The sequence below is a fragment of the Rattus norvegicus genome, chromosome 16 (genome assembly GCF_021556685.1).
Source record: "Rattus norvegicus strain SHRSP/BbbUtx chromosome 16, alternate assembly SHRSP_T2T, whole genome shotgun sequence".
Classification (NCBI taxonomy): domain Eukaryota; kingdom Metazoa; phylum Chordata; class Mammalia; order Rodentia; family Muridae; genus Rattus; species Rattus norvegicus.
Window position 1 is genome coordinate 17771367 of NC_141549.1, and position 27221 is coordinate 17798587.

Consider the following 27221-nt stretch of genomic DNA (forward strand, 5'->3'; position numbering starts at 1 on the left):
TTCTCTGTGACCTCTCACAGCCCTCTTCCACACCTGTGGACACAGTCAAAAGGTTGCCCAGAGAGCCAGGCTGTAACTTGAGCTTCACTAAGCTTGGGGCAACTGACTGGATGGGTGGGCGGGTGACAGCCAGGGGTCATTGCACAGACACTGTGTGCACAAATGCCCCTGAGGAGCCACCTGTAATTTCAGTTCCGGTGGATTCAAGGCTGCGGTGTGCAGCATGGGCAACAAGCAGACTGTGTTTAGTCACGAGCAGCTGGAGGAATACCAGGTGGGCGTGTGTGGTGGATCCTGCCAGGCGGGCACAGCTTGGCCTGGGATACGGGCAGCTCAGAGTCTCCTCAGAGCCCTATTTGTGACATCAGGCTATCTGTGTGGGTTTGGACTGCCTAGAGGGGTACATGGGGAGACGGGCCGGAGGCAGATCTGGGTCAAGCCGGTTTCTCTCCCCACAGGACTGTACTTTCTTCACGAGGAAGGAGATCATGAGGTGAGTGGGGGATGAAGGGAAATGACACCCCAAAACAACTTTCTAGTCAGTGCTGGGCCTTTGTGCAATCTTCTGGTTATTGTTCTTTCTGTCTTGTTTGTTTGAGAAAGGCCTAGGCTAGCCTCAAAATTACCTCTGCCTCTTGGGTGCTGGGATCGATCACAGGTGTGTGTCACTGTAGCTGGCTGCAATTAAGAAATATGATTGTGAGGGGTTGGGGATTTAGCTCAGTGGTAGAGCGCTTGCCTAGGAAGTGCAAGGCCCTGGGTTCGGTCCCCAGCTCCGAAAAAAAGAATCAAAAAAAAAAAAAAAGAAATATGATTGTGGGGGCCATGATTTGTGAGTGTGCAAATGTGCCCTGGTACACGTGGAGCAGTCAGAAGAGAATTTGTAGAGTTGATTTTTTTTTCTGCCCCCTTTAAGTGGGTTCTGGGACTGAACTCAGCTTTCAGTCTCTTTCTACCACGTGGGTCTGAGGGGTCAAACCCAGGTCATCAGGCAAGGCGGTGTGTCTTTACCAGATTAGGCGTTTGAGTCATTTGCTGTCTTGGATCCTCTTGGTTTCCCTTTTCTCGTTCTTCCTTCCTTCCTTCCTTCCTTCCTTCCCTCCCTCCCTTCCTTCCTTCCTTCCTTCCTTCCCTCCCTCCCTTCTTTCCTTCCTTCCTTCCTTCCTTCCTTCCTTCCTTCCTTCCTTCCTTTCCCTGAGAGATAGGGTTTCCTCTGTGTAGCCCTGGCTGTCCTGGAACTCCCTCTGTAAACCAGGCTGTCTTCAATTTTTTTTTTTTTTTTTTGGTTCTTTTTTTCAGAGCTGGGGACCGAACCCAGGGCCTTGCGCTTCCTAGGTAAGCGCTCTACCACTGAGCTAAATCCCCAGCCCCCCAGGCTGTCTTCAAACTCACAGAGATCCACCTGCCTCTGCCTCCCAAGTGCTGGGATCGCAAGCCTGTAGCACCATGCTCAGCGTCTTTGCAATATGAAGAGAGCTGAGATGTAGCACCATCCAGTTTAAAGCTTCGATGACGATGTTGCCTGGAGGTCCATGGGCTGAGGCAGAAATGCCTGGCTAAGAAGTCACACCCTGCCTGAGCCACGCACCAGCTGAGTTTTTGTATCGAGGAGCTTGTCCTTTACCCAAGGGTGTCAGGGAGCCATGGAAGGTGCCTTGGAGAGGCGCATTGGCGCTTTGAGGTTGGGAGTGCAGGGCAGAGCTGAGATCCAGCTCTGAGCTGTGAGGGGCACAAAGGAGATTGTGCTGGGTGGTGGCAGCTCCTGGGCGACTGACTGCAGGTTCTTGGCTTGAGCCCAGCAGGATGGACACTGATGAACCTCCCATGTCATCCTCTGTCTGTTGATCCATTATCCGTGAAACCTAAGCCGGCTGCGGTTCAGCTGTGGGGCATCAGGCCGAGCCCCTCTTGTGTGGGTACAGGGCATCCATTATTGATGGGTACACCTCTAACCCATCAGCCCATTGTCTGTGAGGACAGCTGGCAGGTCACTTTGGCCGTCATGATCAGATTACTGGTGGGGAAACTGAGGCTTGGGCAAGGAAGACATCGGTTCCCAGGGCAGATGGGCAGAGTCCTGATAAGTGGTGTTCTGACTGCCCAGGTTTCCAGATTGTTAAACAGAATGACCAAGGCTGGGAGGAGAGAGGAGCTCACTGGATGCCACAAAAAGACACCAACTCTATGGGTCCACAATATGGCTCAGCAAACAAAAGTGCTTGCTGCCAAGCCTGAGGATCAGGGTTCAAACCCCAGGACCCATATAGTAGAAGAGAATCCACTTCCACAAGTTGTCCTCTGACCTCAACACCTGAGCTGTAGCATTCACACAAATAAATACGTAACTGTAAAAATACTTTTAAAGGAAAGGTAAACACGACATTCTCCCACAGGACCCCGGGGATTTAGGACTGAGCCTTACCAGCCATTCTCAAGTATGTAGTCATGAGAAAACCCATGGATATCCTTGCTCCTCTGAGATGGTTCCTAGCAGCTTTTGGACATCAGAGGTATCAAAGGTGGTCTCTTTGAGGCAGGTGAGGAATGTGTACGGAAAGGTTATATGTGTGGTGGTCAGTGTTTCCTATGTTCCCTTTTTAAAAAAAAATCCAGAAGCAGCACGAGCCCGTCACTTCCACACTCGGGGAGCAGAAGCATCAGGAGTGTGAACATTAGTTGCTTGTCTGTCCCCTGCTTCATCGGAGGAAGCCTGCCTAGCGTAGACAGCAAAGGAAGCGGTGGCTGGGGTGGAGGAGCAGTAGAAGCAGGATCCTGCGAGGTGATGGTGGAGTATATAGGTTATAGCCTAGGTCCCTCAAACGCTGACTGTGGAATAATCAGCCATTGGCACCTCCTTCTTCTAGCTCCATTTTCCTGGTGAACTCCTACTCCTACTTCTAAACCCAACAACAATGCTCCTTCCTCCCGGAAGTTCTTTCTTTTTACCTTGTTTCTCCTTCCTCGCTCTACCTTGGCCTTGTCTATGGGGAGGGTGACAGGGCTCTGTGCACTCAAGATTCAGATTCATGCCTGAGGCTTCTGGGGACCCAGCATCCGTCTTTGTGGAGTGAGTCCAGTCAGTGCTCAAGAAGAGGGTCAAATCCCTTCTGCCTCTTGGGTCCCAGCCTTTCCTGGTTTCTCTCTTCCCACACCAGGCTGTTCTATCGGTACCAGGACTTGGCCCCTCAGTTGGTACCTCTTGACTATACCACCAGCCCCGAGGTGAAGGTGCCCTACGAGCTGATCGGGAGTATGCCGGAGCTAAAGGTAATCCCGGGCTGTGGGGAAAGAGTGAAGACAGACTGAAGATGTCTCCATTGCATTCCTATATCCCCATTTTACAGAAAAGAAAACTGGAGCTCTGAGAGACACATACAGGAAGGACAAGTTGTTTTTTTTTTTTTTTCCCGGAGCTGGGGACCGAACCCAGGGCCTTGAACTTGCTAGGCAAGTGCTCTACCACTGAGCTAAATCCCCAACCCAGGAAGGACAAGGTTAAAGGGAAGTCATGGGCTGGGGCCTGGTTGGACTTAGACCTCTGTCAGAGGCAAGCAAGTGTCTGTAGGTTTGAAGCTAGTCTGGGCTGTGCAAATCAGAAAGACACAGCACTTGGGAGGCAGGGGCAGGCAGATCTGAGTTCAAGGCCAGCCTGGTTTACAGAGCAAATTCCAGGACAGTCAGGGCTACACAGAGAGACTGTGTCTTGAACTCACACACTCAAAAGTTGTATTTTACTCTGCTGAGGATCACGTCTAAGTTCCTAACTACAATCCTAAGCCTGGCTCCCCAAGCAGCTCACCCGTGTGACGATGTGTCTTAGCTGATTGTCAGGTCCAGCATCCAACACAAGTCTCTGATTTGAGGGCCAGGATCCTGGAGGAGATTCTCCAGCCACGGGGCAGACCAAGGTGGTTTCTCTCCAGATGTGGAGAGCAGAACATTGTTCTCGGTCTCTGCTTATTGGCCGCTGTGCAGTGGGCATCATGGGGTTCTAGGACCACCATGTCTGCTTTTCTCCAGTGTGTGGTGTCACTGGGTTCAGGTTATCAGGAGCAGCCCTGGGGGTAGTGAGATCTGACTTATCTAGTTTACATGTCTAGAAGGCATGTCTTTATTATGTTCATCATAGGAGAAACATGTGTGGAGGAAATAGGGGAATGTGTGTTTATGTGTCAGAATGTGGAGGGAGGGGAGGATGTTGTGTATGGGAAATGTGGGTATGGGTGGGTGGGTGTGAATGTGTATGTGAATGTGTGTGGGGAATGTGTGTATGTGTATATGTGTGTGAGGTATGTGTGTAGGGAGGGGTGTGAATGTGTGTGGGGAATATGGATGTGTATGTGTGTGTGTCAGAGGGATGGGTGTGAATGTTTGTGGGGAATGGGGGAATGTGTGGGAGATGCACGTGCATGTGAAATGTGTGTGTGTGTGGGTATATGTGTGGGTGTGATGTTTGTGTGGGGGTGTGTGTAGGGGTGTGTATGTGTCAGGGGGATGTGTGTAGGGATGTGTGTGTATGAATGTATGTGGGGAATGTGGGGATGTTTGGGGGGTGTGAATGTGTGTGTGGGATGTGTGTGTGGGGTGTGTGTGTGTATGTGAATGTTTGTAGGAAATGTAGGTGTGTGTGGGGGAATATGTGTAAGGAATGTGGGTGTGTGTTTGGGGATGTGTGTGTGTGGGATGGTGATGGTGGTGGTGGTATGTGTATGTGGAGGAAGATGCGTGTGAATGTATGGGATGTGTGTGTGTGTGTGTGTGTGTGTGTGTGTGTGTGTGTGCACTGGAAACAGCAAAGAAGGCAATATGTGTGTATGGGGGGGATGTGTGTGGGAGGGGAATATGTATGTTGGGGGGAGCTGCCGCAACTCCAGTTCCAGGGTACCTGACACCTTTTGTGATGTCACTCAGAAGAGACACCTATCTTGGAGAAACACGAATAAACACGCACTAACCCCAGATTACAGACCAAAGGACAGATAGTACCAGAGCCCACCTTGCTGAACGAATGAGGTTCTGTGTTGGTCACTGTGCTATGAGGTGGCACCATGACTACAGAAACTCCTATAAAAGAAAGCATTTGAGGGGCTGGGGATTTAGCTCAGTGGTAGAGCGCTTACCTAGGAAGCGCAAGGCCCTGGGTTCGGTCCCCAGCTCCGAAAAAAAAAAAAAAAAAAAGCATTTGACTGGGGCTGACCTACAGTTTCAGAGGGTTAGTTGGTTTTCATCATGGCAGGGAGCATGGCAGCCTACAGGCAGACACAGTGCTGGGAAAGTAGCTGAGAGTTCTACATCTGGATCTGCAGGAGGAAAAAGACCCAAGGCCTGCCTGGCTATTCAAACCTCAAAGTTCCCCCAAACCCCATGACACACTTCCTCCAACAAGGCCACACCTTTAATCCTTTTCAAGTAGTGATTCTCCCTAATGACTAAGAATTCAAATATATGAGCCTATCAGGCCCATTCTTATTCAGACTACCACAGGTTCCTTACAGGAGCAGAATGAATCCAAGACAAGTGCATTACCAAAGCCCACCCCAGCATGGGTGACAGCTCGTAAAGCTGGGGACGGGAGCTCACTGTACAGCCTGCAGACAGCTCAGTGGGTTAGAGTATTCTTTCCAAAAGACTCAGTTGATCTAAACCTCTTCAGGTTGGAGCCTCTTTTAAGCAGCCCAGCTTGTCTGAGAGCATCTTTTAGTAGTCCTTAGAGTATATATGCTCTTGGGAAAGACAGGGATAGTATAGTGAATCTTATCAGTTTCAGGGACTTCCTGAGACTACTTTGATTTGTGTGCTTCAGGTCTTTTTTGTTTTGTTTTTCGGGACAGAGTTTCTCTGTGTAGACCCAGCTGTCCTAGAACTGGCTCTATAGACCAGGCTGGCCTCAGTGAGATACTTTGCTTCCTGAGTGCTGGGATGAAAGCTGTGTACCACCACAGCCTAGCTTATTGTTTTTTATTCGTTAAACATATGTTATTATATGTGTGTGGATGCTTTGTCTGTGTGTATATCTGTGCATCACATTCATGCCCGGTGTCTGCAGAGGCCAGAAGAAGGTGTTGGATGCCTAAGTTATGGATGCTTGTGAGAGGCCATGTGGGTGCTAAAAACTGAATCTAGGACCTCTGGAAGAGCAGCCAGTGCTCCTGCCCACTGAGCCATCTCTCCAGGCCCTAAATTTATTTTAAAAGGACAATATATGTGAATGTAGTGATCAAATAATAAGAAAAGAAATCATCTAAAAACAAATTAAAGAGAGGGAGTGTGTGCACACACTGAGGATATAGTTGAGGGATAGAATATTTGCTCAGCATGTGTGTAGCCCTGTTTCCAATCCTGGAAACACACACACACACACACACACACACACACACACACACACACACACACACAAATTAGAAAAGTTAAGTAGGGGCTGGAGAGATGGCTCAGTGGTTAAGAGCACTGACTGCTCTTCCAGAGGTCCTGAGTTCAATTCCCAGCAACCATATGGTGGCTCACAACCATCTGTAATGGGATCTGATGCCCTCTTCTGGTGCGTCTGAAGACAGCTACAGTGTACTTGTACATAAATAAATAAATCTTAAAAAAAAAAAAAGAAAAGTCAAGTAGACTCATCAGAAGACTTACACAGGCCATCTATGGGCTCAGAAAGTATCCGATTGGTTAGCTTGAGTAACATGCCCCTCCCAGGTCTGTTACTTCTGCTAGATGAATGTCAGCTTCTAATTGGCTTCCTTGAGTCACAGCATCTTGTAGAACTGGAAATAGGGTGTACAGATGTGAGGAGTACGGTTGCCTGACTTCCTGTCCCAGGCCTCCGGGTTCTGGGGTGGGGCATGGGTGACATCTGTGGGCTATGGAGGAGCCCCGCAGAGCAGACACCTGCCTTCCTGTCCCCAGGATAACCCTTTCCGCCAAAGGATTGCGCAGGTTTTCTCTCAAGATGGGGATGGTCACATGACCTTAGAGAACTTCTTGGATATGTTCTCAGTGATGAGTGAGATGGCTCCACGGGACCTGAAGGCCTACTATGCTTTTAAGATTTATGGTGCGTGCAGGGCCCTGGGGTGGGAACCAATGGAAACCATAGAGTACTTGTCTCCCCAGGGACTCCAATGCCTACACAGCCTTGGCCTCCACCCTATTCCAGATCTCCTTGCACACTCTTCCACCCATATCAGACTCATCCTTCCGTGAATTCATCAAATGCGTCCAGCCTCAGGACATTTGCTTCTTCTGTGCCCTCTGCTTAGAATCTACAGCCTCACTAGGGGATTCTGGGCGGGGTTCCACCCCGGAGCCACGCCCCCAGCCCCCTCACCGATTCTAGGCGGGATTCCACCCTGGAGCCACGCCCCCAGCTCCTCTCACCGAGAGATTTTAGGTGGGGTTTCACTCCGGAGCCACGCCCCCAGCCCCTCACCGAGAGATTGTAGGTGGGGTTCCACCCCGGAGGCCCCATCTGTCTCTGTTCAGAGCACACATAGGTGTTCAGTATTTTCTGAATGAGGGCATATGGAATAACAGCACTTTTCTCAGAGTCTGGCCCATAGTCGGCACTTAATACTCATAGGTGAGTCAATGAAGAATGATGCCATGGTACCCAACACACAGTAGGTGCTCAGTAAATGAACCAATACAACTCTTCCAGGCCCCAACAGTGCACAGCTCCCACAGGTGACATCTGTTGACTGAGTCACTTGTGCTCCTGTTCATGACCTCAGCCACATCTGCTGTGGAGGTCAGCAGGAGCATCCAGGCAGCTCTGTAATGTGAAAACAGCCTTTTATATTGTTTCTTATCTCAGCACGTGAAGGGGGAGTTAGTGAAAAATCACACCACAGGGTCTGGCGTACAATAAATACTTGACGAGCCATTGAATGAATAAGAAGCAGCTATTACAATGCCTGGCACATAGTATGTGCTTAATAAATACTTGTTTAGTGAATGAATGACAAAAATATGAGCACATATGCCACACAGTGGGTATCCAGTAAACATTTACTGAATGTATGGATACGTGAGGAACAGTTATATGCCTGACACACTGTGCATGCTCAATCAGTTGTGAATGATGGATAGATAAATACATTATCCCAAAGACTGGTAAACAGAAGGCACTCAATAAATGTTTGACAAGTAAAAATGTGAAATAAACTCATCGTGTCTGGCTGACACACAGTAAGTACTCTCTAAATTGAATGAATGAAAAAGCTATCGCAATGCCTAGCATGCAGTAGGCACTCCATAAATGCTTCAGTCATCACGGTGCCTGGTATGCCATAAGTGTTGCTTAAGTAAAACAAACAGTTGTCACACTGGCTCAATGGCTCTCAGTGCCCAGGGTGCAAAGCTGTGGGGTAATCAGTAGGCGCTCAATACCTGCTGCATTGAGTTCTGGGTACCCATGTACAGTTCCAAGCATGGGGGACAGGCATGTCCTCCGGCTGCCCGGTATCCCCAGCCCTACTGTTGGCCTCACAGACTTCAACAATGACAACTACATCTGCACATGGGACCTGGAGCAGACAGTGACCAGGCTGACCCGTGGGGAGCTGAGTGTGGAGGAAGTGACCCTGGTCTGTGAGAAGGTGCTGGATGAAGCAGACAGTGACCATGACGGGCGGCTGTCCCTCGAGGACTTCCAAAATATGATCCTGCGAGCCCCAGACTTCCTCAGGTGAAGGTTCAAACCCAGGGACGGGAACTTCTGTTGTGTCCTCGGAGGCCTCAGGGAACAGCCCCAGCTTCTCTGGCTTCAGCCCACTCTGCCTGAAGCTAGAAAGCTGTGAGCATCTCCTGTGGACAGAAACAGTATTTCCATCAACTACCACAGAGTTTTGCTGTGAATGGTCCACACAGCTGTCCTCAGCAGCCTGGGAGAGGGTCAGAGGCTCAGTCACAGGGCTGGGCTGGTTTCATAGGTAACACAGTCGGAAGACTATGACCTGGGCTACATCCTTCTGTTTGTTTGATTTGGTTTTGCTTACATTTCCTGAATTCCCCTGGCTGTCCTAGAGCTCTCTATGTAGAGCAGGCTGGTCCTGAAGTCACAGAGATCCACCTGCCTCTGCCTCTGAGGTGCTGGGATTAAAGGCTTGAGCCATCACTTGCCTAGCCACTCCGTTTATCAGACGAATAAAATGAGGCTCTAAGGCAGCCAACGACCAGGTTTTAGTCCTACAACCGAGTCTGGAAAGGAGTTGGGATGTAATATTATCCAGGTCGGTGCTCACAGTCCCCATGGAGAAGTGGGCACGCCGGCACACAAACCTGTAGTTGAGACATCCAGGAGTCTGAGGGAGGAGGATTACTGTGAATTCTAGGGCTGCATGGGCTACCGAGTGGACCAGGATCTTCAAAACACCAAAACAACCAAAGCAAGCATAGGTCTTGTTTTCTGGAGGAGGGGCTCCAGAGCCCTGGCTGCCCTGGTGGTTCTGTTCCAGGCACCCCCATGCTCATGATGGCTCACAACTGTCCACAACTCCAGCTCCAGGGGACCCGGCACACTCTGCTGCATACACACACACACACACACACACACACACACACACACACACACACGTGCACAAATAGGTAAATGTTTTAAAGAACATGCTGTGGGGGCCACATGCAGAATGACCCCAAAGTTGACCTCTGGCCTCACACCTGCCCCCAATAAGTCCCATGGGGGAGGAAAACTGCCATCTGTGATTTCTGGGGGTTCATATGCTTGTGAGTCCCTGTGATTTCTGGGGGGGGGCATTCACATGCCTGTGGGTCCCTACTTCCCTGAGTATAGAAAGGGGATATTGGGGACCTGTTGGGGTGTTATCTGTTAGCTGTCAGTGACACCTCTACTTTCTGCACACAGCACCTTCCACATCCGCATCTGACACGCTCAGAGGACAAGACCTGGCCCTCACCCATGTCGACTCCGCTCTCTGAATAAACAGGAATTGAAACTGCCTTGGGATCTCTGCCTTTTGCTGTGTGGCCTTGGTGTGGCTGCACCCACTGTGGGTTGCCATCTTGGATTCATACAACAAACTGACGACTTTTCGACCTAGAGCTCTAGAGGAGCAGGAACCTCACGGTTCACCTATGGAGGAAGTCCAAGGCCACACCACAGCTCCTTTCTAGAGGCCTGAGCATAGGATTGCCTCATTTTTCACTCACACATCCATGTCTTGTGAATTCCAGGAGCCCAGGGTTGTTTCAGGGTCTTTGGTTAGGGCACCCACCTGCTGAAGCAGTTGTCCCATCACACAGCCCAGGCACCCTGAATCTTCCCAGACCACTCACCCAGTGACTAAAGGCCCCAGGTCTTGGGCCTGCACCTGCTGCTCTTGGAGAAGACCTTGGGTTGGCTTCTGGTAGTCATATGGTGGTGACTTTCAACTGCCTGAACCCCATTCCAGCAGACCTGACGCCCTCTTCTGGTTTCCATGAGCAATTGCACCAACACACATAAAACACTTAAAAATGAAAATAGGTTTGGCTGGGGAATGGTGGCTCACAGCTTTAATCCAGGACTCAGGGGACAGAGGCAGGCAGATCACAGTGAGTTTGAGGCTAGCCTGGTCTACATGGTGAACTTCAAGAGAGCCAGGGCTATCTAGAGAGGCCCTATCCCAAGCAAAACAAAAATTAATAAAAACAGGCCCAGCCTGGTGGGGAGCACACATTTAATTTTGTCACTCAAGAGGCAGAGGATATTGTGGTCTAACCAGGGATACATAATGAGACCTTGTCTCTCAATTGATGATGATGATGAACAGAAACCCCAGGGCTTCCCTGGCTCTCTTTTGTGTGTTCCTCTGAGAAGGGACTGCTTGTCTTCACCACGAAATGGGCCCAGAGAGGCCTATGCACATCAAAGATCACACAGTGCCTTAATCTCTGCAGAGGATTCCTACTGCCGATCCATACCCTGTGCAGGTGCCTTTGTGTTTAGGGGGAATATGCATGTGTGCCTGTGTGCTCTCATGCAGGAGGATGTCAGAGGCTATCAACATGAAGTTGGTCCCACAGTTTTCTATTATGTCATTGATGGGGAGGAGTTACATGCCTGCCACAGCACATGGGAAGGTCAGAGGACAGCTTATATGCGTCCGCTCTCTCCTTCCATTATGGATGCTGGGGCTCAAACTCGTTCTCAGACATAGCAGCAAGTGCCTTTACCTGAGTCATCTTTCCAGCTCAAAACTCTCCTCCCCACAGCATTTCTCTGTGTAGCTCTGGCTGTCCCGGAACTCCGTCTATAGACCGGTCTGGCCTTGAACTCACAGAGAGCCACCTCTGCCTTCCAGGTGCTGGGATCAAAGGCATGTAACACTACCATCTGGTTCAGATAATTTTTGACATAGGTCTGGAATCCACTAAGTAGGCTAGTGCCGAGCCTGGTATGGCCCTGGTTGGGACAGAGTGACATGGTTCCTACCCCTGGGACAGGTCCCCGGTGTGACACCTCCACAGTGTCGATGGCTGCTGCTGGTGTAAGGCTTGTTTATGTAATGATTACACATTTTCACAGTCCTCTGAGGAATGTCCTTTCCCTTAACATTAATGACTCCATGATAATTAGACAGCATGGGTTCAGAAGCTGAAGGTGTGTCTGTGTCTCAGTGAAATGGTAAACACCTTTGGGACCTTCAGGACAGCCCTTAGTCTTATGGAAAAGAATTCCAAATACATGAGTTCGTGTGTGTGTGTGTGTGTGTGTGTGTGTGTGTGTGTGTGTGTGTGTATGTGTGTGACTGTGTGAGTGTGTGTGAGTGTGAGTGTGTGTGTATGTATACATTTTCTCAACTATGCAAAATATATGGATGCAATGTGAATTATATGAGGGGCTTCACAGATCTAAAGAAACAGAGGCAGCTGAACTATAAGCTAGCTTGTCAGAAGGTTACAAAGGCAAGCAGATTCCTGAGTTCAAGGCCAGCCTAGGATATATGGAGGTTAGGTGCAGGTGTGGTAGAAATGGTAATCGCAGGGCAGGGTCCCACTCAACTTGCTTATTGTTTATGGTAATAAAGGCAGTCAGATATCTGAATTCTTTTGCAACGTTAAGAAAAAAAATGTATGCTTGCTGTCTCTTAAGAATTGGAGTAAATGACTAGATTGATATGTAGAATAAAAGACTGGACCTGTGTTCTACAGGAGATGGCCTATCCAGAGAATATTTTAGGATAAAAAGAGAGAACTGCTTGGAGGTCAGAGACGGAGACAGACAGATGTGTGAGCACACATGCACTTGCGAAAACACACACACACACACACACACTCTCTCTCTCTCTCTCTCTCTCTCACACACACACACACACACACACACACACACACACACACACAAGCAGGACATGGACAGAGAGATCTCTTAGGACAGCAAGCAGAGTAGACAGAGAGATCTCCAGAGAGAAAACAAGACATAGAGAGAAGCAGACTGCAAAAGCTGAACAAGCAGAGCACAGGCTGTCAGCTTGAATACACCCACGGTTTGACTTCCAGTCACTCTTTTTTTTTCCCCTTCGGAGCTGAGGACCGAACCCAGGGCCTTCAAGCGCTCTACCACTGAGCTAAATCCCCAACCCCTCCAGTCATTCTTTTCACCGCTCCCAGACACCCCTTCTCTCTGAACCCCTCTCCGAGGCTGGTCTTGGGCAGGCTAGCAGGCCAGTGAGCTTCAGACATCCTCCTGTCTCTGCCCCTCCGGCACTGAATTCCAAACTTCAACTGAATTCCAAACTTCAACCGTAATGGTTCTGGGGATGGAACGGGTCTTCATGCTGTGCACAACAAGCACTTTACAAGGAACCATCTCCCTAGCCCAAAGTGGCTTCTTTTTTTTTTTTTTTTTTTTTTTTTTCCTTTTCTTTTTTTTTTCAGAGCTGGGGACCGAACCCAGGGCCTTTCGCTTGCTAGGCAAGCGCTCTACCACTGAGCTAAATCCCCAACCCCCCAAAGTGGCTTCTTAGAGGGCCTTAGACATGGGCCTGTATTCTTCAAGGCTGGTATTGATGCCCTACTGTGTGCTAGGCTTCTGGCCCAACTCTTTAACTTCTTGGGAGGGAGGGACATCTGACCAGCAGTTACAGGCCCAGCTGGTGGGTGTCCAGTGGGCCGAGGTACCTTGACTCTGGTGTTAAACAGAGCACACAGAAATTGAGAAGGCCTAAGACTCCCCCAGTGCAGGCAGACACCTCCATACATTTGTAGCCTTGGCTAAGCCACCTCACCACCCGAACCTCAGCCTCTTCTTTAAAATGATGATCACCGTATGTGACAGATTTGCTCAGCACCATGAAAAGGCCATGTCCAGTTGTCCCCAGTGGCATCAGGGATTGGTGCTAGCCTTCCCCATCAAGGAATCCAAACTGCAGATTTGCACAGGACCCTCGCAGAGCCTTCCATAGGCCTTAAATGTCTACATAACTTGGACTAGTGATGCAATGCTGATGTCTTACACACTGGACCATTTAGGGAGACAAGAGAGGAACTTTACATGCTCAGTACAGATGCATTTCACTTTTTATTTAGATGAGGTCTCCCTGTGTAGCCCTGAAACTCACTACGGAGACCAAGCTGGCCTCAAACTCACAGAGCTCTTCCCGCCTCTGCCTCTGGAGTGCTGGGATTACTGGTGTGTACCACTATGCCTGTCTCACAGTTTTTCTTCTCTCAGTCAAGCTTTCATGTAGCCCAGGCTAATCTCAAACTCCAGGTAAGCCGAGGCTGGCTTTGGGCTCCTGACACCTCTTGTCTTTGCTGCCCAAATGCTGCCCCCACACCCCTGGCCACAGATGCAATTGCTTTGCATCCCCTCTCTCTCCCCCTCCTCCTCTGCGTGTCCTAGTGTGTGAGTGTGGGCGGGAACATGTTGGATTGCCCGCATGTCTGTCCTCCACCTTGTGGAAGCAAGGTCTCTGTAAGGCAGCAGCCACCTCCCGTCTCCTTGTAGCTGCTCTGAGGACACACACACACACGCTACTGCAGCATCTTTGTGGGCTTGGGGGGATTGAACTCAGGTCCTCTCAGCCCTTTACTCACTGAGTTATCTCCCCAACCCTCAGAAGACATAAAGCTTTCAGAAAAAAAAAAATGTCATCCCTGGAGCTGAGGACAGAACCTTGCATTTGCTAGGCAAGCGCTCTACCACTGAGCTAAATCCCCAACCCCTGGAAAAACATTTGTATTTGAATGTGGCTGAACATGAGACATGCATCCCAACGATACTGAGAGATGACACACGGCACAGGCCTGGCACCTGTTGAACCTGCCACGTCTCTGCTGCCATCTTTTAAAGTTACATCGGCTTACGAGTGTGTGCTAACACACGTATGTAGAAGTCTGAGGACGTCCTCCAGAAGTTGGTCCACAGCTCTCCCCGTGGGAGTCCTGGGGATAGAACTCAGGTGTTGGGCGTGGCTGAAAGTTCTTTTACCTTCCTATGCACTGGGCCACCTCACCGGGTCCCTAAAGTGGTAGCAGTAATTCCATTATTTAGGCTCCCTCAGCTGGTGCCTGCAGGGTTCAGCCCCCTAACCTCTTCAGTACAGTTCTCTGGCTGTAAGGAGATGAATACCCAAGACTCAGAAGGTCCTGTCAGTACCCAGGGGCAAAAGGTGGTGGTGGGAGATATTCCTCAGGCAACCAGCCCTGGGCTTCTGGCGAGTTGGCAGGCTCCGGGGCTGACAGGCCCCTTATCACCTTTCCATGCCAGGCTTTGACCCCTGAGAGTGCCTCCCTCCAGCTGGCACGCTTGGAGTCCCTGAAGGTGGCTTCTCTGTCTCTCAGGGCCTCGGGCTGTGTGGGGTTTTGGAGAGAGGTAGTGACTGCACAGGGGTCCTCGGAGTGGCTTGCACTGTCCCAGCTGAACGCTCGAGTCACAGGGCTATGATGTTGCTGTGCCACGCGCCTGGCATTCCCCAGCAGGTTCATGGCCGACAGGTTTGAAGTGAGCCGCTGTTTCACCTTCCGGCTGGTCTGAGGTAGGGACCTCAGGTTCTTCCACAGTTTCTGTCCAGACTCCTCGAAAAGGACTTTTGTGGAGCAGGAAGCCAATGCGGATTCTCCTTTAGTTGTTGTGGATGGCTTCCCTTCAGAAGCCTGGAACAGAGACAGGGAGGCCTGAGGCCCAGCTGTCTAGCAAAGCCCCACGCTGCCTCAGAACCTGATCTCCGTACCTTCTAAGCACCACCGTTGCCCCATCTCCCATCTCTATGCATGGCTCTCCCACCTGTCCCAAGGCTGGGATGTTTTCTCAAGAGACACAGTTGGGCTGCAGGTGTGGCTCAGTGGAATTACCCAACATGCTTGTGGGGAAGGTGTCTATTATCAGCATCTCCCCACTCTTCTCATTTGGGGTTAGGGTAGGGTCACTGAGTACCCCCTGAGGCCTTTACCCACAATGGTCCAGATACTTACTGCCTTCTGCCACTCTGCACTGCAGACACACAGAACCCCAGGACCTTTGCACATGCCCCCCTCATTCCCAGAATGCTCTTCCTGAATCTCTGTCTGGTGTGGTTTCTCATCCTTACATCCCAGCTCCCTGAAACCTTCTCCAGGATGAATCTTGTGTCCAAACACATACCCAGAACACCAGCTTGCTCCATCCTCACTGCTGTCAGAACGTCTCGCCACACAGGAAGTACAGCAACTACTTCAATCTCAGGGGCATCTAAAGGCCCTGCTAGCCTCAGGGAGCCACGGCACATAGGTCGCCTGCTGATTTACTCATCTAGACTGACAGTTCATTGTCAAGCTCCTTCAAGAACCTGGTCCTTTAATCCCAACATCTGGGAGGCTGAGGCAGGTTTGAAGCCAGCCTGGAGTGCATAGGGAGTTCAGGCCAGACAGGGTTACATAGTGAGACCGTGTCTCAACAGAAACAAACAAAACCATGTCTTGGAGGGGTGAAGACAGCAGTGCAGAAAAAGCCACCCGGACTGCAAAGTTGCATGGGAAAGACAGAAAGGAGATGTATACACCCAGAATAAACAAGAGCCTCTCAATTCGGAAGTTGTTCTTTGCTACGGGGTGATGGGGGAGTAGGGGGTAGGGGGAAGGGGACATAGGACAATGGAGACCCTAGATCCAGGGACTAGGGAGGGAGACCCCTGAACAAGGGCGTCTAAAAGAAGAAGCCAGGCTAGTGCAAAGGCCCTGGTGAGGGACCCTGAGGAGGAAGGACCCAGAATGGAAGAGCACAAAAAGTTCTCAGGTTGGCTGATGATCCAAACAGAAGAGGCAGCTACAGGCTGAGGAGCTGAAGTTGCAGACCTAGTGGGTGCTTCCGGAGGGGCTGGGATAGAACCTGGAGCCTTAGGATATTCCTGACAAGGACCCCACCCCTGAGCTACACACACCAGGAGACTGAAACATGGAGTCTTATCTTAAGAGTCTGGAAATCACTGGAATTAAAAAAAAAAAAAATTACCTAGCAACAGAAGAGAACTCTTTCTAGAAAGGGCCTGCTCTAGCAGCATCTGTTTCTGCCTGGCCCCAGGCCAAGTTAGAGGTGTTCAGGGCATACCTCTTCAGGTGAGCCGGAAGAAGGCCTTTGAACTTCCATTCTCAGAAGTTGCCTTCCATTATCCTGAACCAGCGCATTCCAGTATAGGAAGAGATCTTCGTAGTCCACACTTGCTGGATCCTTCTGGAAAATGTGGAAGAGTCATGGAGCTCAGACCCAGCAGCATTCAGAGGACTGTGGAGAGCACTCTGGTGTGTGTGTGGGGGGCTCCTAAACAGAGCTCTGAACTCAGGCCACGCCCACAACATCTAGGCCACGCCCACAGGTCGCAGAAGAAAGTGCCCCGCCTACAATTCTCAGACCATAGAAATAACTTCATCTACAGCAGATTTTAGGCCACACTCAGTAGCCATCAGAGAAAAGAGCCCCTCCCATGGCAGGTTTAGGCCAAATCAGTCAGAAGCTGAAAGAGTCCAGCTCACATCGGTAGGCTACGCCCACCAGCCACGGAGGAAAGCCATTCCTATCCTTAGGAGTGCAAAGCAGGGGACCTGCAGGGCCAGAAGGTCAGTGGGCAGTTGGGAGTGGCCCGGGCCTAGACCTCTGGCACTCCCTTGCCACTGGCTGGGGTCCTCTTGCTCTCACCTGCCCGCAGGCCCGGGTCAGCAGCTCCCCGTATGGCCGAATAGGGTTTTGTTGGTGGAAGGTGACCAGGGCGTCCAGAGAGGCGTGGGTCACGTGGTCCCCAGCGAAGACGAAAGTCCCATCTTCTGAAAGCTTCACCATGAAGTGACGGCAGCAGGTTTCGGCTCTGTGGAGATACTGCTGGGGTTAGGATGCTGTCCTGTGCACCAGCCTCTCAGTGCAGCCACTGTGCCTCAGTTTCCCCAGTCACCACACAGGATTTCTAAGGTCCATCGCTGAAGTTCTTGGGTGGATGAAATAAGCAGATATATGCTAACTGTGACGGTGTCTGCCTGTCATCCCAGCGCTGGGAAGACTGAGGGCAAGAAAAGTGTGGAGGCTTGGAGGCCAGCCTGAGGTACACAGAGAGACTCTGTCTCAATTAAAACATTAGGAGCAAAATGATGGTAATCCTTTCATTTTGAAGACACAATCTCATGTAGTCTAGGCTAGACTTAAACCTGCTATGTAGCCACGGATAACCTTGAATTCCAGGTCCTTCTGCCTCAGCTTTCATTGTGCTGGGTGAACAGGTGTGCACCTGCACACTACATAGCAAGTTCAAGATCAGCCTGGCTTTGAGACCCTCTCACAAACAGGCAGATGGAAAGAGAGGAAAGAAAGGAAGGAAGGGAGGAAGGAGGAAAGAAGGAGGAAGGAAGGAGGGAGAAATGGAGGGAGGAAGGAAGAAAAAAAAGGAGGGAGGAAGGCTTCACCTTGAATGTTCTAAGATGCCAAAATCAAGGTTTGGGGTCCGAGATTTTGCAGCCCCGGCTTCCTGGATCCAGACTAACTTGCAGGTGACGGGTGAAGGAGGCAGGGACCACCCTCAGATCTCTGTCTGCCCCCTTCCTCAGGCAAAGTCTCAGGTCCACCCCAGTGTTCCAGCCAGGTCTGCAGATGTGGGCAGACCCTCTCAGGCATGGGAGCCCTCTCCCAGAAGCCTCAGTTTAGCCTCCCCATGGCCTTACTTGTAGGAAAGGGTGTAGCCCACATGGCTGTGGCTGACTCGGATAAGAAAGGTCCCCGGGGGTTGGGACTCCAACAGGTTCTCAGCAGCCCTAGAGAGACACAGAGGAAGACTGGCTGGATATGGAGGGAAGCAAGCATAGGCGATGTCTTAGTAACCCAGGGTTCCATTTGGCTCTGGCTACGCACACAGCCCTCTGATAGTAGTGCGATTGGCAGCCTGGCTCTCTCACCTTCGTGCTCTGTGTTCATGTGCACCCTCTTCCCTCTGAGCCATGCACACTGCAACCATGGACTCCCATGGGCACATCTCTCTTTTAAGAATGGGCTAAGTTTCCTCCCCAAAACAGTCAAATTTAGTTCCCATTTCAATGTATTCCCAGCGTATCTAAGACAAAGAAATGAAGGGCTGGCCAAGTGGCTCAGAGGGTAAAGGTCTTGGAGCCAAGCCTGTCTGCCTGAATTCAGACCCTGGCACTCACATGTAGGAGGAGAGAACGGATTTTCACAAGTTATCTTCCAGACTGCATACACATACTAAAGAAATACAAAAATACTAAAAATGTTGTAAATATCTTGTTACAAACCAAGAAAAAGTCTGACCCAGCTTCAATTGGTCTTGGGTAAATGGTCAGGCAGATGGTGGGTGTCCCTCAAGAGGATGGCGAATCCCTCACTTCCTACCTGTGCATAACTGGGCATGCGTATGACTAGCGTCAGGGGCATTATAGTACAGATCTACGTAATCCAGGCATGTGAATCAAAACAGAACCACTCACAGGAGCCCCCTAGCAACTAAATTCCTCCTCTTGGAGTGCACACCTTTGGTCCCAGCACTTCAGAGGTAGGTGGGTCTCTGAGTCCAAGGCCAGCCTGATAGAGTACGTTCAAAGATAGCCAAGGATACACAGAGAGACCCTGTGTCTAAAACAAAACAAACGAACAAAAACCACACAAACAATTCCCCCAAAACGAAATGTCCACCACGACGCCTGGACTTCAGTTTTTCTTCACCTAGAACTTGCTCTGTCCCAGGCTGGTCTTGAACGTAGAGATCTGCTTGCCTTTGTCTCCTGGGATTAAAGGTGTGTACCATCACACCTGGGCCAAAGTATTTCATGGCCACTGTTCTTTAGGTCTGGATTGAAAGCCTGTGTCTTCCATCCTCAAGATAAGGGCCACAAGTATGCCCTCCATTTCTGGATTGATTAAAAGTTCAAATGAGAACGATAATGGGGTAATAATGCCTAACATTGGCTGGGCGGGATCTTGTCCTGAGGTCACCTCTTCTCAATCTGTTTATCTCCTTGAATATGGAATTCAGCTCCATTCCACTTCCTGGTTCCCTTTAGTCTTTCAACTACACATTTTGTATTTTCCCTTTAAGAGCTCGCTAGGCTTGATCAAAACACTCTTCATGAGACTGAACCACAGGATAAAGTCTAAACTAGGCCTTTTGAGGCCTCCTTTCCTAATACAACACATCTGAATCTCTTCACCTTAGTTTCAGGCAGACTCCCTAGAAAAGGGCAAAAAGCAGCCACATTCTTCACCAAAACATTGTAAGAATCATCTCTAGGAAGCATACTAAAATTCCTCTCCTCTGAAATTTCTCCAGTCAGGCACCAATATCTTCTATATTTCTTCTAGGATGGCCCATTACATCCTACTTAAAGCATTCCACTGCTTTCTAATTCCAAAGTCCCCAAATCCACATTCCTTCAAAGAAAAACATAGTCAGGCCTAACATAGTAATATCCCAGTCCCCTGTGCCAAGTTCTGTCATAGTTAGGGTTTCCACTATCATGAAGAGACACCATGAGCAAGGCAACTCTTATAAAGGGCAACATTAATTGGGGCTGGCTTACACTTTCAGAGGCTCAGTCCATTATCAACGTGGTGGTGAAAGCCAGAGTTGGGGTCAATCTAAGGTCAATGGGAAAATCTCACCACAACCCTCCTAGCACTAAGACCCTTCCCTTCCAGGAAGAGTAGAGCCAGCTTAGTTCCTGGAACAACTACAAGCCGACTATCAGACAAACCACTTGACCCGTCACCCAACTGACTTCCTTTGGAAAGTCCCGAACGGTCCACTGACCACAAGTCAGTTTGCAGGTCGCTTTGCTCCACCAATAGTACCCTACCCAGTTAATGTTGTTTGAATTCTGCCTTTATTGTTTGAAATCTGCCCTTATCAAAGGTATATAACTCCCTGTTAGAGTCTGCTCAGGGTTGTCTCCCTCTTGAAGCAGGACGGCCCCAACATGCTGGAATAATAAAAGTCTTGTTTTTGCATCGACCACCGCCTCCGTGAGTCTCATTCAAGGGGTCCTGGTAGAAGTCCAACTCGAACCTCACAATGGGGAGCATGGCAGCGTCCAGGCTGCCATGGCACTGGAGGAGCTGAGAGTGCCATATGTTGTTTTGAAGGCAAACAAGAGAAGACTGTCTTCCAGGAAGCTAGGAAGAAGGTCTCAGAGCCCACCCCCACAGTGACACACTTCCTTCAACAAGGCCACACCTCCTAATACTGCCACCCCCTGGGCCAAGCATATGCAAACCACCACACAAAACAAAAACAAAACAAAACAAGGAAATGAAAAGAATTCTTAAACACTCTGACTCACGTGACTTATTGCCAGTCTCTTAATTTTTATCACATTTAACTTATTTATCCTGTGTGCACAGGCAGATGTGCTGATACATTCAGAAGTCAGAGACAGCCCACAGAGGTGGTTTTCTCCTTTTGCCTTGTTGTTGTCAAGTTTGGCTACATGTGAGAGGGATGAGACAGGGTGATTCCATGGGAGGCTTCAAAATGGCAGTTAAGGGGACTAGGCCTAAGAACTGGGCAAGTCTAGGCAAGCCCAGGCAAGACAATTACTAATAGAAAAAGACTCCAGGCTTCAAACCTCCATAATGGCTCTGGAATACCTAGAGATAGAGTAAGATAAAGCGTATTTATCCCTGAATTTCAATGTGCTTTAAACTGGGCCTTGTGAGTTCACTTTGGGTCTCTCTATCTTGGTAATGGGAGACACCAGCATGTTGGACTTCTGCAGAATAAAACACTCTTTACATGTACATACCGTGTGAGCCCGGGGTATCATCCTTCATGGAATCATGGACCCTTACACAGGCACCTTTACCCCGAGCCATCTTGCTGGCCTCTCCTGTCAATCTTGAGCCTCTCTAACCACTTTTTCTTGGCTCATAACTAGATCATTTTGCAGCTTTTGCAAATCCACGTGAACCCTTATCTTCAGTCCCTTTTATAAGCCAAGAACTTGGGAACATATGACCCTGCCCTGGTTTCCAGGATTGAGAGCCTGGAGCTTGGAAGCCCGCACTTGCAGATTGCCTTTCTTTCGTTTTTGGGGGGAAGAGCCTCATATAGCTTGGGTTGGCCTCACACTCACTGTGTAGCTGAGGATGATGAATTTGAACTCCTCATCCTTTGCCCTCCACCTTCTGAGTGCCGGGACGGCAGTATGGCTGGTTTATGGGGAGTAGAAACAGAGCTTGGGAGCTTGGAGCTTTGTGTAGGCCAGGCAAGCACTCTTGAGTTACAAGCACTGTATTAACTAAACTACAAGCACTTTATCAATTGCGCCCTAGCCAGAGCCTCTGAATGAAGAAAATAACACCAAGTCTTCCTTGGTGGCTTCCTGCTTAGACCTCCTCCCACAGCCTCTGCCTGCCTGTCCCAGGTCTGAGACCCTCGTCGGTGTAGCACAGTATCCCAGACGGAAAAGCAGGGGCTGTGGTCTGATGTACTGAGTCCAGAGCCCAGCAGTGCTATGCACCTGCTGTGTAATCTCATTCCGTGTCTATCTCTTCCTGGTCCTCAGCTTCCAATAGCCTGGAGCTACTGAGATCGTTGTGAACAGGGGGTCTGCTGCCTGATTGGTTACTCAAATGTTCACTGTGGTTAGGGTGAAGGACTAAGAAGCAGGATGTGGGTAGGATGGGGGTTGTACTATGTCTTACTCTCGGGAAATGGTGCCATGGAACCACTCAGGGATCCCGGATTGGGCCAGCAGGTCCGCCTGGGTGTGCACAAACCAGTCCAGCCGAGGGGGTAGTGGTGGAGGGAGCCTCCCAGCCTCTGCCATGGCATCCAGGGAAGGTGGTCACCTGGGGGGGGGAGGGAGAGGTGGGTATCTCTTCACTCTACTATTACAGACCATAGTGCCTCCTGCTGGGAGCCTTTCAGGTGGTCAGAGCAAGGGCAATTCCTGTGGACACAGACTTGCTTCCTGGTGACGATTGTGTAGCAGGCACTGCCATTGGGGCAAGAGTGTGAAGGAGGGATCAAGTGCCTTCCTCTATTACTCTGTACCATGGTTTTTTTTTTTTGGGGGGGTCTATCTATCTATCTATCTATCTATCTATCTATCTACTTATCTATCTACCTACTTACCTATCTACCCACCCATCCATGTATGTATCTATCTATCCATCTATGTATGTATGTATGTATGTATGTATGCAATATATATATATATATATATCCATTTGTCCTGTGTGTGTGTGTGTGTGTGTGTGTGTGTGTGTGTGTGTGTGTGTGTGTGTGTGTTGGTGCCTTCAGATGCCAGAAGATGCTGGATCCCCTGGAGCTATAGTTACAGATGGCTATGAGCTGGGAACTGAACTGGGATTCTCAAGAAAGAGCAGCGAGTGCTCTTAATGGCTAAGACGTTTCTTCCCAGACAGGGTTTGTTACTGAACCTGCAGCTGCTCATGTAATTCCAGGGTCCTCTTGTCTCCCAGACCCTCACCCCATGCTGGGCGGGTGTTTGTCTTGCTCTGTTGTCTCCATACTTACTCAAAGGCAAACTTGAGCTCAGACCCTCAAGCTCACATGGGAAGTATTTTTCTGACTGAGTGGGCATTTGGTTTGGTTTGAGACAGGGTAGCCTCACTATGTATCCAAGGCTGGTGGCCCAGTCCTGCCTCTGCTTCCGTAGATGACAGCTGCTTTTGTGCCCTGTCAATTCATACACATGTTGGTACTGCTGGGCTTTGAGGGCTGGTGACACAGAACGGGAGAAGTGACATGGTCTTGAAATGCAAAATAGCATTAAGTTTTAAATGGAAGGAAAACCAGCTAAAAGATCTTCCCTATGCCTCCTCACTCACACTTCAGTCATCCTTAGACCTGAGCTTTGCAGCCCCTACCTCCAGGCCCTGGACTTTGGAGAAAGCCTTTGACACATTGATGATCCCACAGGGAGGGGTCTGTTGACAAAGGGTGACTGTTCACAGAGAACAAACACATGCCCTCGGGGTGTGGCCCTCAGAGGAGAGCCATTTATTGACTCCATTAATGAACATTTGATAACCAAGCTCACACTCTCTCTGTCCCCTAGCCTTCCCCGGTCCCTCTCTCTCAGCAGGGGTTCCACAGGCGTGAACAATCTTTGTCTAGTTCTGTCTTTTCCAGGCCAGGATCTCCCCAGGATAAGGCCTGGGGTGGCAGGTATCAAAGAGTCTGGAATTAGAGGCAGATGGTCTGGGTTCAAATTCTACCCTACACAGTTGCTGTGTGATGAGGTCATAAACGTAACCTCTCTGACAGAAGCCTTAACCTCTGTCATTAACTGTCATCAAGAGTCATTAAGGGGATGACTGGGACAGAGTAATGTGTGGTAGCGCACTCCTGCCATCTTAGTACTTACGGGTGGAGACAGAAGGGTCAGAAGTTTCTAGGCCAGTCTCCACAAAAAAAAAAAAAAAAAAAAAAAAAAAGCTGAATTTCTCCTATTACCCCCTTTTTTATTTATTTAATTGCTTATTGTTTTTTTTTTTTTTGGTTCTTTTTTTTTTTTTTTTCGGAGCTGGGGACCGAACCCAGGGCCTTGCGCTTCCTAGGTAAGCGCTCTACCACTGAGCTAAATCCCCAGCCCCTTATTGTTTTAAAAGATTTTAATTTTTATTACATGTATGTGTGTGCCTCTCTGTATTAGAATATGTGTTCGAGTAATAGTCATGTGTGTGTAGGAACCACTGGAGGCCAGAAGAGGGCACCGATCACCAGAGATGGATTCACAGGGGCCCTGCGCTTATGCAGGAGCTCAGCAACTCTGCAAGAGCAGTGTGCACTCTTAGCTGCTGACGCTCTGGCCTCATTCTAATATTTAACATTGTTTAGTGTGTATGGGGGGTGACCATGTGTATAGACACATGTGTGTGCGTTTGTTATGTGTAGGCCTGAAGCTGACATAGGTGTCTTTTTCACTCACATATGTGTGTGCAGCTGTGTGTGTCGGCCTGCAGCTGACACCGGTGTCTTCCTCACTCATTCTCCGCCATATGGATGGAAGCAGAGTCTTTGAATGAACCAGAGCTGGCAGCCTTGTTGAGTCTGTCTAGACAACTTCCCTAGGAGGGGCTTCCTCCACCTCTCTCCACCTCCCTCCACCTCCCTCCACCTCCCTCCACCTCCCTGCACCTCCCTGCACCTCCCTCCACCTCCCTCCACCACCCTCCACCTCCCTCTACCTCCCTCCACCTCCCTGCACCTCCCTCCACCACCCTCCACCTCCCTGCACCTCCCTGCACCTCCCTCCACCACCCTGCATCTCCTTCCACCTCTCTCCACCTCCCACACTCTGTAATGACAGTTGACCAACCATCCTGCCCACCAGGCTTTTGCATGGGTTCTGGGAATCTGAATTCAGGTTCTTAAGAGCCTTTGCCAAGGGGCTGGAGAGATGATGGCTCAGTGGTTAAGAGCACCAGCTGCTCTTTCAGAGGTCCTGAGTTCAATTCCCAGCAGCCATCTATGATGAGATCTGATGCCCTCTTCTGGTGTGTCTGAAGACAGTTACAGTGTACTTACAGATAATAAATAAATTAAAAAAAAAAAGATCCTCCTCTGCCGTCTTGCTAGCCCTCAACTTTCTTTTTTTTTGGAGCTGGGGACCGAACCCAGGGCCTTGCGCTTGCTAGGCAAGTGCTCTACCACTGAGCTAAATCCCCAACCCCTTTTAATTTTTTTTTGGGGGGCCCTCAACTTTCTATTCTCTCTCTCTCTCTCTCTCTCTCTCTCCCTCTCTCTCCTTTCTTTCTTTTCTTCCTTCCTTCCTTTCTTCTTCCTTTTTTTTTTTTTTTTTTTTTTGTAGAACTCTGGCCATCCTGGAACTTGCTCTATAGACCAGGCTGGCCTTGAACTCAGAGATCCCCTTGCCTCTGCCTCTGGAGTATACCACTCCACCCCACCCAGTTTACTTTCCTTTTTTATTTCATTATTTACCTTGTTTCACAGGCAGAGACAGACAGACAGACACTTGCCACAGTGCTCCAGTTCTGACAGTGTTCATGCAGATTGGAGTCTAGGCCTCTAGGAGGGCAACAGGCAATCCTGTCCAGGCTGTCGCCTACCAATGCATCCTCCAGAATGTATCAGCATTATGAAGCAGATACATCTGTCTCGGTAAAGTACAGCTGAACCCAGTCACAAGCTAGCACTGAAAGGTCTCAAAATGTATTCTCTGTCTCTCTCAGAACACTCCTACAAGTCTTTCAAGACTCAATATAAATGTCCCTTCTTCCAGTCAGTCTCACTGCCTTCCCTGCTCAAACAAAACCCTGGCTATATTCCCTTCCGTCTCCCTGAGCTTCTCAGTTCAATTCCTCCCTCTGGCAGCTCCAGTAGGACCTCATGGGGCGAGAGGCGTTATCTTTCTCTGCTTTCCCCTCGTGGTTTTCTTGAGGCACTAGGTTTCTACGAATCAGGACTCACTATGTAGCTGAAGCTAGCCTCAAATTTGTAATACAGCCTGCCTCGGCCTCCAGAGCTCTGGAATGACACGTGTGGATAGCCATGACGTAGCTTGCAATGGTTCCTTCCCTTCTCTGGTAAACCCTTCTCTCATCTCCCAGCACCACCCCACCCAGTGCTGGAGCCCAGCGGTTCTGCAGCTGGGGCATGTTGGAATGTAGGGATGCCAGGATTCTGGATGCGGGGTGCAGGAATGTAGGATGCATACCTTGGACAGGCTGAGCTGTGTTCCGAAGGGTTCTTGAGCTGCCACTGGAGTGTTAAGTTTCGGTTCAGGGTCCACTCGTCAGAAGGGGAGGGCGGGCAGCTTCAGACAGTTCCTGTTTCCTCCAGCAGGTGAACAGGGCGGGACCAGAATAACTCTCAAGGCTTCTGTCTGTAGCTGGAGCAGTTTCTGCCAACCCCTGAGACAGCTGTCACCCTTCTTCCCAATATTGATATTCTTCTAGGTTTTTTTTCCCTTGAGACAGTTTTATGCACCCCAAGCTGGGGTGCTGAAGACCTTGAACTCTTGCTTCGACCTCCTGAGTGCTGGCAGGCCTGTACCGACCGTCATGGCAAGATTATGTACTGTTGGCGTCATGCTTGCTAAGTAAGCACTCTGACAACTGAGCTACAAGCACTTTACCTATTGAGCTACACTCTATCTACTGAGCTATAAGCACTCTACCTACTGAGCTATAAGCACTCTACCTACTGAGCTACAATCCCAGCCTCTAACAGCAGCCCTGAAGTAGTCATAGGTCAGGAAACAGGCATATAGCGATCAGAGAGTGAAAGTAGGAGAAGCTGCTTTGGGGGACGAGGTTCGGGAACAGTGTGCAGACAGGGAACAGCATGTGCTAAGGCCCTGAGGTCAGAAAGAGACACGAAAGGACAGACTCGCTGCACACACAGCACCCATCATGCCTTCCTTTGCAAAGCATTTGAAATAACATCCTACAGTCGTGTTGCCCTCTAGGCCAACAGCAAAGCATGATGGCTTCAGTTTGTAGTTGGAGCACTCAGAAGCCTGAGGCAGGAGGATTTGGTGTTCCAGGTTATCTTGGACTACATAGGGACATTCAAACTCAAAATCCAAACAAAACCAAAGCAAGAAAGCAAAACTGGAGTGAACCACAGAGTTCATCTATTTTATTCTGTGTTTTTTCCCCTCCCTTTCTGGTTTTTATTTTTCTAAAACAGCATCTCACAGCATCCTGGCTGGTCTGGAATCCACTCTATCGCTGAGGTCAATGCTGAAGCTCTGCTCTTCCTGCTTCTACCTCCTGGGTGCTGGGATCATATAGATGTGGGCATATTTTCTGTGGTACTGGGATG

At 49.7% G+C, this 27221-nt stretch overlaps 2 protein-coding genes across 15 annotated transcripts; one reads left to right on the forward strand and one right to left on the reverse strand.

The window, feature by feature from the left end:
* The first annotated feature begins 153 nt into the window (after positions 1 to 153).
* On the forward strand, positions 154 to 9957 carry Cib3 (calcium and integrin binding family member 3). 2 transcript variants are annotated; one of them, NM_001191081.2, is given in 6 exon segments: positions 154 to 274; positions 459 to 493; positions 3156 to 3267; positions 6907 to 7054; positions 8491 to 8686; positions 9863 to 9957. In NM_001191081.2, coding segments are annotated over 6 exon segments (564 nt in total). In that variant the 5' UTR covers positions 154 to 223; the 3' UTR covers positions 9885 to 9957.
* Hsh2d (hematopoietic SH2 domain containing) lies at positions 7543 to 26160 on the reverse strand. Of its 13 annotated transcripts, none has more exons than XM_087587253.1 (6): positions 26110 to 26160; positions 22106 to 22252; positions 18118 to 18207; positions 17108 to 17273; positions 16523 to 16645; positions 7543 to 8805 (listed from the first exon to the last, which is right to left on the reverse strand). In XM_087587253.1, exons 2-6 carry the CDS (start codon positions 22228 to 22230, stop codon positions 8785 to 8787), a joined length of 525 nt encoding a protein of 174 aa, XP_087443379.1. In that variant the 5' UTR covers positions 22231 to 22252; positions 26110 to 26160; the 3' UTR covers positions 7543 to 8784.
* Positions 26161 to 27221: the final 1061 nt, after the last annotated feature.

Bases quoted from the DNA above. Each gene is read 5' to 3' on its own strand.
- Hsh2d (XM_087587245.1), bottom strand. From the start codon at position 22,230: ATGGCAGAGGCTGGGAGGCTCCCTCCACCACTACCCCCTCGGCTGGAC. The intron at 17,274-18,117 runs GTAAGGCCATGG...GTATCTCCACAG, and splicing joins GGCTACACCCTTTCCTACAA to AGCCGAAACCTGCTGCCGTC. The intron at 15,094-16,522 runs GTATGCCCTGAA...TCTCTGTTCCAG, and splicing joins CTTCCGGCTCACCTGAAGAG to GCTTCTGAAGGGAAGCCATC.
- Cib3 (XM_087589135.1), top strand. From the start codon at position 405: ATGGGGAGACGGGCCGGAGGCAGATCTGGGTCAAGCCGGTTTCTCTCC. The intron at 3,268-6,906 runs GTAATCCCGGGC...TCCTGTCCCCAG, and splicing joins GGAGTATGCCGGAGCTAAAG to GATAACCCTTTCCGCCAAAG. The intron at 8,687-9,862 runs GTGAAGGTTCAA...TTCTGCACACAG, and splicing joins CGAGCCCCAGACTTCCTCAG to CACCTTCCACATCCGCATCT.